This window comes from Anabrus simplex, chromosome 2, assembly GCF_040414725.1.
Source record: "Anabrus simplex isolate iqAnaSimp1 chromosome 2, ASM4041472v1, whole genome shotgun sequence".
Lineage (NCBI taxonomy): Eukaryota > Metazoa > Arthropoda > Insecta > Orthoptera > Tettigoniidae > Anabrus > Anabrus simplex.
In genome coordinates, this window is record NC_090266.1 from 668,441,841 (window position 1) to 668,458,105 (window position 16,265).

The 16,265-nt window shown below is 37.4% G+C and overlaps 1 protein-coding gene across 26 annotated transcripts in view; it reads right to left on the reverse strand.

Annotated features, from left to right (window-relative positions):
• The window catches only part of bt (projectin protein bent), a 520,921-nt gene that overhangs the window by 376,285 nt on the left and 128,371 nt on the right, over window positions 1-16,265 (reverse strand). For 23 of the 26 annotated variants that reach the window (XM_067141199.2, XM_067141224.2, XM_067141222.2 and 20 more), the window contains exons 17-22: window positions 13,454-13,540; window positions 10,581-10,613; window positions 10,415-10,486; window positions 7,867-7,917; window positions 4,480-4,728; window positions 469-534 (exon numbers count right to left, since the gene is read on the reverse strand). In XM_067141199.2, coding sequence (XP_066997300.2) covers window positions 469-534; window positions 4,480-4,728; window positions 7,867-7,917; window positions 10,415-10,486; window positions 10,581-10,613; window positions 13,454-13,540 — 558 coding nt within the window. The remainder of the gene's footprint in view (window positions 1-468; window positions 535-4,479; window positions 4,729-7,866; window positions 7,918-10,414; window positions 10,487-10,580; window positions 10,614-13,453; window positions 13,541-16,265) is intronic. The other 3 variants (XM_067141225.2, XM_067141218.2, XM_067141213.2) reach the window with 1 other exon arrangement.

Sequence of the window (16,265 nt, forward strand, 5' to 3'; positions counted from 1 at the left end):
TTTTCGACAATTTTAAGAACATTCTCATACATTAATTCTTATCATTTATCGTGCATGATGATATGCGTACAGATATTTCTTTTTTTAAGTGATATTTTAGCGGTATTTGTGAATGTAAGATGTATTTTGAGAGAATAAAGTGTTCACAACTTTCTTCGTCTGAGACTTTTCATATCGCGTTATTTGCAGTAATTCTTATAGCAGACAGTTACGTAGTCTGAACTTCCGTGTTCTTGCAGATTTCATGATTGTAGGAACCACAATATATACAGTGACCAGGAAATACTCCATATTTACATGGATTTCATACAAAGGAAATGTAAGGTGTAAGTTTGAACACAAATAAGAGTTTAAGACAGGGTAGCCGGAGGATAACATATAAGAACATTTAAACACGAACCAAGCGCATTGTCAATCGTTAATACACATTGGGGAGCAGGACCAGGCTGCAGTACATGTGCATCATACCTTCCGCAGAGAGATTTCTTCATGTACTAACGATCCTTTTCTGTTGTCTACTTTTACAGCACTTAGCTAAAGAGTAACAAACAGGATGAGTTATTCACTGAATATATACAGTTCCGTATATTCATTACATATTTTCATTAGGATAGAAGGTATATTTACATGAATGCAAGTTCGCAAATGAGCAAACATGCTCGTTCATTGTTAGGTGGAGATGAGGATTTATGGAGTCAGCTGAGGTTTCTTTAAAGTTTATTTTTTAAGAAATAAATTCCATTATAACCACTACACTCCACTTAACTGTATACATATTAGATGTAAATCTTTCACCAAATTGTATTAATTTATAAATGGAATCGATGTGTATGAACTAAGACTAGGAATATGGATAATACCTGTTCATAGGAAATATCTTCAGAACAGTGTCATCATGTTGTTGAATGATAGTCATTGCTTTAGTGAATTATGATACCTCGTTCGTATCTACTTTATTCTCTTTGTAGGTGCACGATCCCGCACTGTATCACTACTATCTTTCAAATGACAGTTCTAGGTTATGAAATATGGTAAGATTGAATATTTAAACTCATTTTATCGATAAAACCTATCCGCGTATCAAAGAATGATTAAATCATTCCTCAAGTGATAACTGTGACGAGCACATCGCACATGAATGGATACCAGAAGATTGTTTCCGAACAAATAAATCCCATTACAGCCTACGATTCTTCCATTATGATGATGTGTGGCAGAGTTGTATGTTACGTATTGCGACTCATTGCTTCCTAATGGCTTCACGGCGGAATATATTCATGACATCAACTTCTGAGTGAATTAGGACAATTCCAAACACTATGCCATTGCTATTGCTAAACTGTAGTTGATGAAATAAACATTACAGCATCAGGTATCAGACGTATTCCAAGTACCTGAACTGAGCTCATTATGAGAATAAATGCAGAAAGGCACTAAATCTATACGTAGATTCCTTTGAGTGCAACCTTATCGAAAAAGTGCGTAGTTTACATTTCACTGCGTTGTACCTATGCCAGAGATTTCTTTTCTTATCTGGCCATTCTGACCTGGTAGCAGTATAAAGTAGACTGCGTTGTTCACGGACGACGTAATACAGAAGGTACTCAAAAATAATAACATGGCTGAATGAATTTATATGTAAAAATTCTACCATGTTCATACTTGAAGTTTGCTTTGTTGGGGCAGTAGAAGTGTTCTCAGATCATTTGCAAGGACGTGAGTTCTATTCCTTGTTAGGAAGTCGAGAAATTTAAAACGAGACTTCTACTTATGGAAAGACACATAGTTCTGCGGTTTACTCATCCTACACCAGAGAAACTACCTGGTAAATTCCTTGGGGCAAAACTAACGACTCTATCTCATTTCATTCTTAAGTTATGTATAGTGGAAGCCTTACTACTTTCGTGCCTTTATGGCTAACACGGAAGTGGGTTTTCTTTGAATTTACATGTTCCCGTTACAAGTTTGTCGATCTTCATTTATAAGTCACGATACGCCACTGCCTCCTGACTCCAGACAAATAGTAATCGCTTGATTGATGACGTATTCAGTGTTAGAGTTACTGAAGAACAAATTACCACTCACTGTCTAGATCGCGATTACAGTTCAGAATATGTTTTTCGGAGGACCTACTTAATCCAATGCGACACAAAGACAACGTTATCAGTAGCGGTATACTATGAATATTGAATTTTCACGACCGCATTGTAATAGAAATTAACTTTCAACATATTAGGTCGTGTTCCGTACATACTAGTTGTTGAAGAGATGTTAAGTACAGAAAAATACGATAGTGCGCAACGAGTATAATCATGGAACCGTGTTAGAATATAAGTGACAGTAATTGCACGGTCTGTAATGCGTACTGTGTACCTAGTGTGACTGTGTTAGTTTGTAAGTGACAACCAGTGTGACTGAGACAGCAACAGTAAAGAGAGTGAAAACCGGTGTACTTGTTCGTCTGCCTGTACAAGAATGAGTTAGTTAATAAATCTCAGCCATATAATTTTAAACGCTACCAGTCGTGTGTGCTTGTTTACCACCCCCGCTACACTGCAAGATTTGAGTTTTAGGTATGTAGTTTATGTATAGAAAAATTCCCCCATATCGATGCCTTTATTAACTGTCATATATAGGCCTACGTTTACAGGATGGGAAATTTCGGTTTATTTTTATAACAAAAGAAACATTTTTGAATATAAATTGAAATTAAATTATTATTGAATATACTTGAAATGTCGTCATTTTGTATGTAGTCTAGGGCAGAGTTCTGTAAGTGATAAAGGCATATTATAAATAAGTGGCACGCTCCATGTAATGAATTCAAATAATTGAAGGTGTGTGACTAAGTTATTAACTTCAGGAATATGTGTATAGCTAGCGGAGAACATTTTCTGTGTGAGAAAATGCATAGCAAGCCGGAGAACACGAGCTAACTTGTGAAGATGCTAATTATACTAGTATGTTTGTACAAATTCGCCTCCGTGGTGTAGTGGTTAGAGTGATTAGCTGCCAGCACCGGACGCCCGGGTTCGATTCCCGGCTCTGCCACGAAATTTGAAAAGTGGTACGAGGGCTGGAACAGGGTCTACTCACCTCGGGATGTCAACTGAGTAGAGGGGGGGTTCAATTCCTTCCTCAACCATCCTCGAAGTGGTATTCCGTGGTTTCCCACTTCTCCTCCAGGTAATTGCCGAGATGGTACCTAACTTAAGGCCACGGCCGCTTCCTTCCCTATTCCTTATCTATCCCTTCCAATCTTCCCATCCCCCATAAGGCCCTTGTTCAGCATAGCAGGTGAGGGCACCTGGGGGAGGTATTGGTCCTCCTCCACAGTTTTATCCACCGACCCGGAGTCTTACACTACATGACACTGCCCTTGAGGCGGTAGAGGTGGGATCCCTGTCTGAGTCCGAGGGAAAAACCAACCCTGGAGGGTAAACGTATTAAGGAAGAAAGAAAGAAAGAAAGAAAGAAAGAAAGAAAGAAAGAAAGAAAGAAAGAAAGAAAGAAAAACGTTTGTAGAAGTTACGCGGTCTACAAAGCCAAGAATAACGTCCGAGAGGATTCATCACGCCGACTACGTGGCACCATAGAATATGCTGGCCTACGGGCTGAGCAGTGATCGCTTGGTAGGCCAACGTTCATCAGGGCTGCTGTGCCACATTTTAATATTTTTGTAGAAGTTAGGTTTCAGATCACTAAACTGTGCGATCTACAAACCACTTGAGACTAACAAAGTGATCATTTTCTCAGTTTTTGTACACAAGATTTCTTACGTCACGGGTCAAATAAGTATGAAAAACGTAGCATATGTTGAATGCTCATTGGAAAGCTTTCAACCACCAAAAAATAGGTCTGTAAGGAAAGCGAGAAGTTTGTTTTCATCCCTGTTCGATTAGTAGGTACCCGAGTGCTTGGATCAAACCCAATTTGGTGTACATATTTATGACACTGCTTTACATACTTCACGGAATATATTGGACTACCCGCGGGATATCTTTCCCTCAAGCGACCCAGGCAAAGAAGAAGCTACGTCCAGATCAAGAGAACAATATAAAATCGAAAGAAGTAAATCGAAAATGATTTATAAATTGTGATAAATAAATATTTGTGCAAGAGGGACGATGCATTTCGCACAATTCTGTGAAAATTTTGAAATCTTTATTAACAAACATTGTTTGAAAGTTGAGAGCGTAAGTATTACAAATATTGTTCTGAATGTGAAATACGGGAACAAAACTTGCCTGAAAATGTCGATCGTTAAATTGCGATTTCTAAAGCGAGAGACCAATGCTATCCTACACACTTCCAATATGTATCTAATATTAAGCGTGTGGTTATGTTTGATACGTTATTCTGAAAAAATTAAAGTGGCTGAATGCATAAATCACTCATCTAGGATCGAGAGGAAATGTGTATTTTATGAGGAAAGGTAGGCAAAGATAGGAGGGAATTACATACATGAGTATGTCTCACCTGTGTTTCTTCCACTGTTTCTTCCTTTTCAACTTTAGCTTTTTGTTTCTTCGCTACAGGTTTCAGTTGAACCATGTGAAAAGGTTCATCTTTTACTACCATTTTCTGAGGAGGCTTTTTCAGCTTAGGTTTCTCCATTTCACCTTCTTTGGTAAATTTGGACTCTAATTTTTTAATTTTCTGTTTTCCAACTTCCTCTTTAGTTTCTACTGTTTTTACTTCAGTGGACTCACTTCTCTTCTCCACTATCTAAAGTGCAATATAAGTTATTTGATGCATCTGAACATAAGATAAATTCTAGAGAAAATGAACTTGATCAAATTGTTGCAAATTACATTATTGCTCCAAATGTTTTATTGAGGGACATAATAAATTCTTATGTTTGTCAGTTTTGATCGAAGATCCTTGCTGTTTGGCATACGAATTATCAACCCATACAGCCAGACAACGTCGGATTCGTTGCGAAGCGAAATATAACTCAGCGTATTATGTACAGTTATAAAATCAGTAAATACATTAAAGACAATGTGACAAAAGCCAAGACATCACAAGTCGAGACAATTTTGAACATCTGGAACAAAAGCACGTTAACAATAACTTGGACAACATTTGCAACAATCACAGAACAAGGACGAAAACAATACAAGACAATAGCAACAAGACGAGACGGGTACAAGTACGAACAGTGATGAAAAAATAATCTACCGGTGTGAAGCGTGGGGTGTTATGTACAGCCTAATACACGTATATATACAGTATCATTCAAGTAATTTATCTTTTAATTCATTTGTAAAATGCATGCTGTTTTAGAATTCATTTAGAAAGCAATTCTAAAATACACCATACCACAAATTTCTAAGAGTTAAATTAATCCAAAGCGAAAGTTTCCTTTACATTTTCTTAAAGCTAAAACTTATTTCTCTTATTAGCTTCTAGAGGCATACATTAAGGGATAGTTTAGATGAAAATTCTATGAAATACTATGCTGTAAAAATGATGTATTAAATCGTTAATTGGTGGTAAACTTTTAACTATAGAAGAACTTGAAGTGTATGCAACTTTTCGTTGTGAGGATTACTGTTTTGAAAGTTAAGAAAGTGTTTAGTTGTAATCTAAGCCTCTTGTGTAATGGGTGGCACACTGCCGGTGAAGTACTCAGATCTGGTCTTCTCGACCCACTTTTGCTGGAAATTCTCATTCTAAATGGCGTATGATGTATCTCTAAACTTTTATTTACAGAGAAGCTTCTGTACTGTAACGGGCATTTATTTCATTAAGTGCAGTTTTGCAGAATTGGAACTGAAATTCTATTATATTAAGTTCGTTTACGGCCTGACATGGTTGTATTTTTCTGTACTTATTTAATGAAATTGTTTATTTTAAGCCTAAAGAAGATTTTTGTCTAAAATGAGCTACGTACCATATCCTGGTTCTTGTAACTCTAAAGCGTGCTTTTGGGTCTGTTAGACCGGGTTGAACTTCAATAATTTACTGACGTTTCTTCAGCAAGTGTGAGTGGCATCAAATGATCCAAGGGGCATACGTCAGTATACAAAGAAAGTTCGACACGAACCGAAATCATGAAATCGCGCTATAGAGAAAATTTAGCTGACCTTGAAAGGCTTCGTCAGTTTGTTCACTGATCTGGAATGCTCTGTTAGCAATATCGCATGCACTGAACACTGTCTCAATGAGTATATCCATGCGCGTTTCTGTTGTCGAGAAAACGAGATGAAAGTACTCAATCATACCTTACATTTAGGTGCACCGATACACCGACATGCCAAAAGTCATGGGATAGCGGTATTTAAAGGCCACCGTACTGTGGCGTCGTGGAAATGCCCAGACTTGTATCAGATCTGATCTCATATCTCGATAGCGAGTGTAAACTCCATCTGTGCTGGTCGTGACAAGGCAACGAGAATTATCATGTTTCGAACTGGCATGGTAGTGGGGGCCAGATGAATGGACGATTCCATTGTCGAAGTTATGCAGAGATTTAACATTCCTCGAACGACGGTATCACGTGTGTGTGGGGAATACCTCATGGAAGGCATTACCACCCACATTGAACAGCTCCGTGGCCGACCATGAATGCTTAATAATAGCGGTTAGCGATGTCTGGTTATAATTTTCCTTGGTAGTAGACAGGCACATCCCCATTCATTGCAGGAGGAACAAGACTCATATCCAGCAGGTCACTGCAGCGTTCTTTAACTTTAACATTAGTGGGATTTGGGAGTCGAGTATCCTTGAACACCACGACACCGGGCACAGCGTCTCACGTGTTTGCGTTACATTGCTAATTGGACCCTGGAGGACTGGTGACATATCACTTGGTCCAATGAGTCACTGTTCTAGTTGTTTCGGGCTGATAGTTCGGTTTGGATATGGGGCAAGTACCATGTAGGTATGGAACCCAGTTGTCAACAAGACGCCATACAGGATGGTGGTAGCTCCATAATGTATGGGATGTGTTCGCGTGGCATGGGCTGGATCCGCTGATTCACCTGCGCTGGTCGTTGACCAGTGACAGACTGGTGATCACTTGCAGCCCTTCATGGGCTTCACATACCCTTACAATGGTGAGATATTCGCGAGGATAGTGCACCGTGTCTTCGGGCCCAGGTCGTCCAGAACTGGTTTGAGGAGAGTTCTGGAGAGTTTCATCGACTGCTTTGGCCACTTCGTTCACCTGATAAGAACCCTGTCGAGCATTTATAGGGCGTGGTAGTGAGTTATATTCATACCCATGATCTTGCACCTCCAAATAGCAGGAAGCTGTGGATAGCTCTCCAAATGGCATGCGTCACAATTTCTTCACAGGTGTTTCTTCCACTTATAGAATCGATGCCATGACGAGTTTCTGCTCTTGGACGAGCTAGAGCAGGGCCTACACGATACTAAACCCCTATCCCATGACTTTTGGCATGTAAGTGTATTTCTCTACCTAAAGCAGTTAACTTAAGAAAAGCTATGTTGTAAAGTGCTAAAAGGAAGCAATAACTAATTAGCATAAATACATAATTACAAATTAGTATACAATGTCATATATATGTATAGAGCAATTCCAGTAAGGCACTTCAATTATTTCACTTAAATAACACAAAATGAGAAGAATAGCTGTGATAATTTAACATATTAGTTAGTTCTGGAATGACCCTCCCTAAATTTAAGAATACATTCACGAGTTCTTCCAAGTGACATGGATATCTGGAAGAATTCATAGTTTATACTTTAAGTGACTATGTATCAGTATCGAATGCACTGATTCTTAGAATCAAAGTTAACGTACAATATCACTGGAAGGTCTCGAGAGAGGCAGATGAAATGAAACCAAAGAAGCACTTGATTCACATGCATGCACACGAATGAGTTCAAAGTTACCTCTTTGGGTTCCTCAATAAGGTCCGCCTTCTTTTTGTCCATTTTCTTGGTCTATGGGGAGAAACATGCAGGACTGTTAATACACAAGTGGTATAAATTATGTTTTACTAATATTTAGGTTTGTTAGCTGGTAACTAATCATGAAGGCCGTTTAGTTAAAGAATAATAGAAAGATTACTCAGGATGCGTGGTTACTGGTTGCGTTTCATTGAGATGTCACATTTGAAATCAAACGCTTCCAAGTAAGAATTCGATTTTTACCAAACTGGGGAAATTTCCTACAAGTTAAAAAGTTCATTGTAACACGGTGAATAAGAGCTAGAAAGCTATATTTTACTTTTAACGTCCTTTTATCTAATAGTTTGACGTGTATGCAAGATTTTGGAGTATTGTTTTAGCTTACGTTAAACCACATTTGATATGTTATATTCTGCAAGGTATAATGCAAGCAATAACTACATATTTTAATGAAACTGTCGCTTGAAAATTGAGGTACAAAACACTAAAACAGAAAATTAAAAGTATAGTACGTTAAACTTTGGAGATTACTCCTTCTGTACAAAGGAGACTAATGTTACAATGACTGATCACTTATTAATTCAGGTGATTTTTAACGATCATACTGTCCTCCGTAGAGTAACGGTTAGTGTTATCAGCTGCCGTCCTCGGGGCCCCGGGTTCGATTCCCGGTACTGCCAGAAATTTAAAATTGGCAGGAGGGCTGGTACTTGGTTAAAATGGTATATGCAGCTCACCTCCATTGGGGTGTTCCGGATAAGAGCTGCACCACCTCGGTATGAGGACACGAGTTTACTTACTAACGATCATACTTTATCTTATTTATATATGCAATGATTATTTTAAATCGAAGAAATCAAACCGCTGTACTCTTCTGAAATAACATGACGATATTAGGAACGTAATACTCCTTGTGAACATTTTGTAAAATTCTTCTCTAATGCAAGCAGGAAAATAGAGATACAGCCTTTTAAACTACGTTAGATTGGACGTCTGTTATGCCGTAGGACGCTGAAGATTGTACAGGATGAGAGGTTAAGTTGCTGACAGTAATGTGAATACCCATAATCTGTTACGTATTTACAAACAAGGAACATTAAGGGCATTTCACTATTATACTATTGTTTATCCCTGTATGAAGTGTAATACGGTAATATGACAGTTACGAATAAGAATTTATTATGGACATGTGAACTTAAAATACCGTCTAAACATGATGAAAGTAATAGAATTCTACGGAAATAATAATTCAGTAAAGAAGATACTCTGCTACAACCATCCCAAATACCTGTGATGCTAAGTACAAAGGAATTTGGTTGGAGACAAACCAGTGTACTAGCCTAAAGAAAGTACTTAGTTACCTTGGAGAAGACATAATGTGGACAGCAGCTGTAGTGACAGTGACATTAGACATTTCGCTTCCGCACGCCAAATTATCAGATTTCCTTTCAACTATCATGACTTCTGATACGAATGTAGCATCTTAATGGTATTTGTACTTCAAAATGTTATACATGCAAGTTAGGACTCACATTATCATTGTGTTCAATATTTATTTAATTCTTGTGTTAAGGAATAATAAACAGGGGCGTAAACTGTAGCTTCAATGCTTAAATTAGCAATATCTTTGAAATTCCTTCAGCCTAGTTAAAAGGAGACACACACGTTTTCTATTCATGTCATAGTCTATGGTATATCTTTCAGTTTTCCATAAATATAACGTTTAAATGGGCCTTTAGGAATCATGAAATTTTATCTCCAACATTTTGTCAAAATTTCCGTAGACGTACATTACATGCTTGGAGAGTACGTACTCTTCTACTTTCGGGAATTTTAATACTTTTACTTGGACGTTCATGTTATTATGTTCTTCATTTTGTGGAATCTTAAACATTTTTCTTTATTAATGCCATCGAAGTTTCTAAAACTCTCTGTACCCACTACTACAGTTTCAGAGATCACAAAATCTCTATATTTTTGCCTTATTAGTGCAACATAAATGTTCTCGCCATCCCGGGTATTGAATTCCTTATTTCTTTGTTCTGAGGTTTAGTACATACTGAATAATTCATGAATTTTATAGAATAATGATAACATGTAATTTGGTCTCCTCAAATTATCCAGAATAATCTTGAACTCTCTAATCAAAGTTGTTTTTATTTTCAGAATGAAATTTGGTTTACGAGAAACTAAGCACCGGTAGATGTTAAGAATATAAAGCATGCGAATATTTTAAAATGTATATATGCAATAGCAAAATATATTGAACTGTTTGATAATTTAATTACATGAATTAACAAAAAAATTATAACGTAGGGGTTGATTGTAGCACAGTTAATTTTCAGGTTTATGAATGTAACACACTCATGCAAGAAATAGTAGCAATGAAATTTATGTTATGTTCTCCTATAAATTTCCCTTGTAAATGACTCAAGGACTGTGAGAACTTACATTCTAACATAACCATTTGAATAATAGTAATAATAATAATAATAATAATAATAATAATAATAATAATAATAATAATAACCTGGATAGCTTCAATCTTTTCAGTCTTCTGTTCTTCTATTATTTTGGGTCCCACGTCATTCATCTCTTCCTTCTGAAAAAGTAATATTTTAATGAGTAATTACATGATATGGGTTTGTAATCATGTAAGAAATGTCTACACGAGAATGAAAGTAGTATCAACCGACCTTTGGTTGGACCTTCTTCTCAGGCTCTTTCTTCTGAAAATGAAATACAAACACCATTAGAATGAACAATTCCCAACAAACATTTTAACGAGAATAAAATGAACAACTGTGAGTTAGGGGAAATATATTGAGCAAATTTGTTTTCAAAGACTGGAAGTGCAGTATAATGAAGTGGTAATTTGCACTCAGAGCCAATAGCAGATCTTTAACTTCTGTGTATCTGTTTGCGCTGAGTTCTTAGGGGGTTGAGAATTCACTCAATCTCTTAATAATAAAATATTAAACAGAACTAACGACCCAATGTTTCGCCATCTCCTGGTAACGCCTTCACCATATTTAAAACAAAAAGTTCACCTGTGAGTTATTCGAAAGAATCAAACACAAAATAAATTAGAATCATCGCCAAAAGACGTGTTCCTCAACGATACTACCACTAGGTCAAGTCAATGTCTTTCAGAAAACCTTTGATTTATTTTTAGAGAAATAAACCCTAAAACCTGGAGCTGATGATCATATTCTGAAGTACGTAACAAAAACAAGATCAAGAGCGGAAGTTACGCTCAATTCTTCTCAGTTTGCCGTCAGCTTTGGGCGCCAATATGTTTCCGTCTCCCTCTAGAATGAACCTTACGTGAGCGAGTTATTACATGAGACGAGGATTCCGAACAATGAAGTACTTTCGAATAGTAATGGTTCTCCGCCATGGATAAGTTATAGCAGAAGAAAGAACGCAGCATGTTAAGCAGCAGTGGGTACCTCTAGGTCTTAATAACCCCATGAGGATGTTTCATTTCCGACTGAAATATAAAAGTCTTCGTTTGTAATAAAACGATGATTTTGAAATTAAAATTAAATTTTCTTTTCATGCATCTTTGGCGTGTTTACACACAGTAGCGGCGATGAGGGTGTGGGGCGGGGAGGGACAGTCGCCCCCGCCCACTTTGTGGAGTAAACATTACATTTTTATTCCACTTTTGCCAGCTGGAACTAGGAATTATTTTTAAAAAAAGCTATTTGTTAAAGCTTTGTTGTCTTATCCGCTAATTATTTCCTTTATTTTCTTTAATTATTAACATAATTAGTGGTTGAAATACGCACAAAATGCCGTTCGTCGCGGCTAACCGATTTGTATAGCGCTACGGCAATTAGTGGAGACTTTGCATGTGCTGTGAGGAAGGATAGTAGGGGTACATATTTTTTTGCCAAGGTCGTGGACTCTGAGTTATAATTCACTCGCTTGCCACGCGCATTCGTCAGTCTGGCAGTCTCTTTAGTGTCTGTTAGTTTCTTAGTGTGTACTGTATTCTAATACTAAATGATTTTAATTGCATAATCATGCCGTACTTCTGTTTAATTCTACCGGGCGAGCTGGCCGTGGAGTTAGGGTCGCGCAGCTGTGAGTTTGCACCCGGGAGATAGTGGTTTTAAATCCCACTGTCGGCAGGCCTGAAGATGGTTTTCCGTGGTTTCCCCATTTTCGTACCAGGCAAATGCTGGGGCTGTACCTTAATTAAGGTCACGGCCGCTTCCTTCCCTCCGCCAAGCCCTTTCCTGTCCCATCGTCACCGTAAGTCCTATCTGTGTCGGTGCGACGTAGAGCGAATTGTAAAAAAATATTTAATTGTAATTGTAATTTCAACGGGAGATAATACCAACTTTACTTTCACCGGACTAAATTCTTTCTTTTGTTTTATTTTATTTATTATGTAAATGTAATTAACCTGCACCGTGGTTTATTTGTCATTTAATGTTTGTTGAGATTTTGATTCAATGCTGTATAATAAATTTTTCACCAAGTCTCACAAGCAAACAATGGTATGAATTACCTTGAGGTGAAGCTGGTTTACTAGTATTACGATGTGACGAAGCCGCATCTTAAGAATTCGATAATGATTTTTCGAACGAAGTAATAATTACACTGGCCTATACAATTAAGGTCATTGAAAACATTTTGAAATGTTTGAAATGATTTGTGCATAAATGTGTGTGTTTATTTTAAATGTGACCATATTTTCTTATATCACTTAGGGATTATGCACAAACTTTGTGTGAAAATATGACAAACAGTTACAAGTACTTGTAACATCGAACTAAAATTGTTTCATGTCAATATTTTTTGAACGAATGTCATTCCTAAAACGTAATTGCATAAAAACAAATCCTGATAATCTGCTCTTGTAAGTAGCCCATGGCTACCACCTCACACAAATATCTAGTTATAATAGAGTTAAAATGGGGTAAAAATAATTATCTTTCTCGATTAAGCCGTGCGTGATGCAGTTAAGAAGTTTCTTTTGCTGAATTTTGTACACTAAACTCTACTGGTATAATAATTAACTTTTACTTTTTAGCCAGTTTCTCCATTGAACGGCTGTGTAAGTCAACAAGCTGAATGTGTTAATTTCTGAAGTAATGTGAAAATCGGATGCTGCTTGCATCGTCGATTAAAGAGGAGCATGCAAATATTTTGGCAAGTATATAAAGAAAGATGTAGAGTGGAATACACTCCTAAAGTTCCTTTAAGAAAAAGCTAATTTAAGAAGCAAAATTGGATTAAACATTTCAGATGTATTCAGACTTATTCTGTCAAGCATACCTGTAAAACCGAGTGTTAAACTTTTACGGCGATGTCATGGGTGATACAAGCGTTCAGTTAATGAGAGGAATTAATGGCTCTTACGCATAAACCTTTGAAATAGGTACTTGTTTTGAAGCATAGGAAGTTTATTTAATATACCAGTTTCATTGGTAATCAAAGTAAACTGATAATATACTTCTCCTAAGGCCTCTACACAAGCCTTCTTGATACCGATGAGTTTTAAGAAGCTACTTTAAAATTATGTTTATGTTATTCCGAATGAAATGTTTCTTACCTTTTCTGGTTCTTTCTTCTCTTCTACCTTTTGCTCTTCTTTCTTTTCCTCTTTTTTCTTCTCTTCCTTCTTCTTTTCTTCCTTTTTCTGAAATGGAAAATTTTAATTTGATATCATCTCAAAATTTGGTCATAAATTCATTATAGTACATTATAAAACAAATATAACATGTCCTGTAGATATACTTGAGAATTTACAAGTAGTTCTCACTCTTGGTTTCTCGGGCCACTAAAAATAACGAATGGAAATATCTTAGGAAAATAAATTGCTTACAGATATTCACTTCTGCCTACTCTGGTCAATAGTCATCATAATGTTAAATGTTGAATGTACTGTAGCAATTTTTTCATACAGTCAACGTTTATAAAAGTATTATCAACAAACTATTAAAGATACTATTTTTGCTATTTGCTTTACGTCGCACCGACACAGATAGTTTATGTCATCGATGGGACAGGAAAGGCCTAGGAATGTAAAGGAAGCAGCCGCAGCGTTAATTAAGGTAGAGCCCCAGCATTTTCCTGGTGTGAAAATGGGAAACCACGGAAAACCATCTTCAGTTCTGCAGAGAGTGGGGATCGAACCCACTATCTCCCGGATGTGAGCTCACGGCTGTGCGCCCCTAACCACACGGCCAACTAGCCCGGTAACTATGAAAGAGAGGAACTCGTTATTTCTACAATAGTAAAAAAATGATACTATATAGAAAACATTGATAACCGTCTTAGGGATTCAGTTATTTATTAAGCTTTTCTGGATCAAGTTCATTGTCTGGGAAGCTGTAATCACGTCCTACTGCGTGAAACATGGGCAACGGCTGAGTGGCCTAGTAAGTGGTTCTGAGAGTCAGGGTATTGCTATCAACTAGGAGCCTCCATGCGCTCACGTGGCTAGTAGGGTAACGTCCTGCTTCAGGGAATAACGCATAAAGAAAGCCTCAGACCTATGGCGGTAACGGAGTCCCACTTACATTCGACAGGCGAGGGACTCCTTGGAATATTAAGAGCTCAGATGGAAAGCCACTTTTAGGGAAAGAAGACAAAGCAGAAAGATGGCAGGAACATATCCAACAGTTATATAAAGGTGAAGATGTAGATATTTTGGTTCTGGAACAAGAAGAGGCTGTTGATGCTGATGAAATGGGAGACCCAATTTTAAGATCAGAGTTTGACAGAGCTGTGAGCGACCTAAATAGGAACAAGGCATCTGGAATTGATGACATTCCCTGTGAACTACTGACTGCCTTAGGAGGAACCAGCATGGCAAGGTTATTCCATTTAGTGTGTAAGTTGTATGAGACAGGAGAAGTCCCATCCGATTTTCGGCAGAATGTTGTTATAAATATTCCCCAGAAAGCCGGTGCTGACAAGAAAACTACCGCACCGTTAGTTTAGTATCTCATGTCTGCAAAATATTAACACTTATTATTTACAGAAGAATGGTAAAACAAGTTGAAGCTGAGTTGGGAAAATATCAATTTGGCTTCAGAAGAAATGTAGGAACACGTTAAGCAATCCTGACTTTACGTCTGATCTTAGAGGATCGAATCAAGAAGGACAAGCCCACGTACATGGCATTTGTAGATCTAGAAAAGGCATTCGATAATGTTGATTGGACCAAGCTATTTAAGATTCTGAAGGTGATTGGGATCAGATACCGAGAACGAAAATTATCTACAATCTGTGTAAAAATCAGTCTGCAGTAATAAGAATCGAGGTCCTTGAAAAAGAAGCAGCAATCCAGAAAGGAGTGAGGCAAGGCTGCAGTTTGTCCCCCCTCCTTTTAAATGTTTACATAGAGCAGGCAGTAAAGGAAATCAAAGAGGAATTTGGAAAGGGAATCACAATCCAAGGAAAGGAAATTAAAACCTTGAGATTTGCCAATGATATTGTTATTTTATCTGAGACTGCAGAAGATCTCGAGAAGCTGCTGAATGGTATGGACGAAGTCTTGGGTAAAGAGTACAAGATGAAAATAAATAAGTCCAAAACAAAAGTAACGGAGTGCAGTCAACGAAGGCAGGTGATGCAGGAAATATTAAATTAGGAAATGAAGTCTTAAAGGAAGTAGATGAATATTGTTACTTGGGTAGTAAAATAACTAACGATGGCAGAAGTAAGGAGGATATAAAATGCAGATTAGCACAAGCAAGGAAGAGCTTTCTTAAGAAAAGTAATTTACTCACTTCAAACATTGATACAAGAATTGGAAAGATGTTTTTGAAGACTTTCGTGTGGAGCGTGGCATTGTATGGAAGTGAAACATGGATCATAACTAGCTCAGAAAGAAATAGAATAGAAGCTTTTGAAATGCGGTGTTACAGAAGAATGCTGAAGGTGAGATGGATAGATCGAATTGAATTGGCGAGAGGAGATCGATTTGGCTAAATTTGACGAGAAGAAGTGATAGAATGATAGGACACATCTTAAGACACCCAGGACTTGTTCAATTGGTTTTTGAAGGAAGTGTAGGTGGTAAGAACGGTAGGGGTAGACCAAGGTATGAATATGACGACCAGATTAGAGCAGATGTAGGATGCAGTAGTTACGTAGCAGTGAAAAGGTTAGCACAGGATAGGGTGGCAAGGAGAGCTGCATCAAACCAGTCTATGGATGACTCAAACAACATTGACAAAGTTTGGATGGTAGCCTATCTTAAGCTTAGATGAAGGAGGTTTACTATTTCCTTGCACTAGTTAACTTGAAATGAACATTTTAGGGTAGTCACTACACTAGTACTAATAACCTCACAATGCAACTAGGTCGAGTTCCAAAGCTCTATATGTAGCTCTTTCGTTGGTCGTATCCGGAAA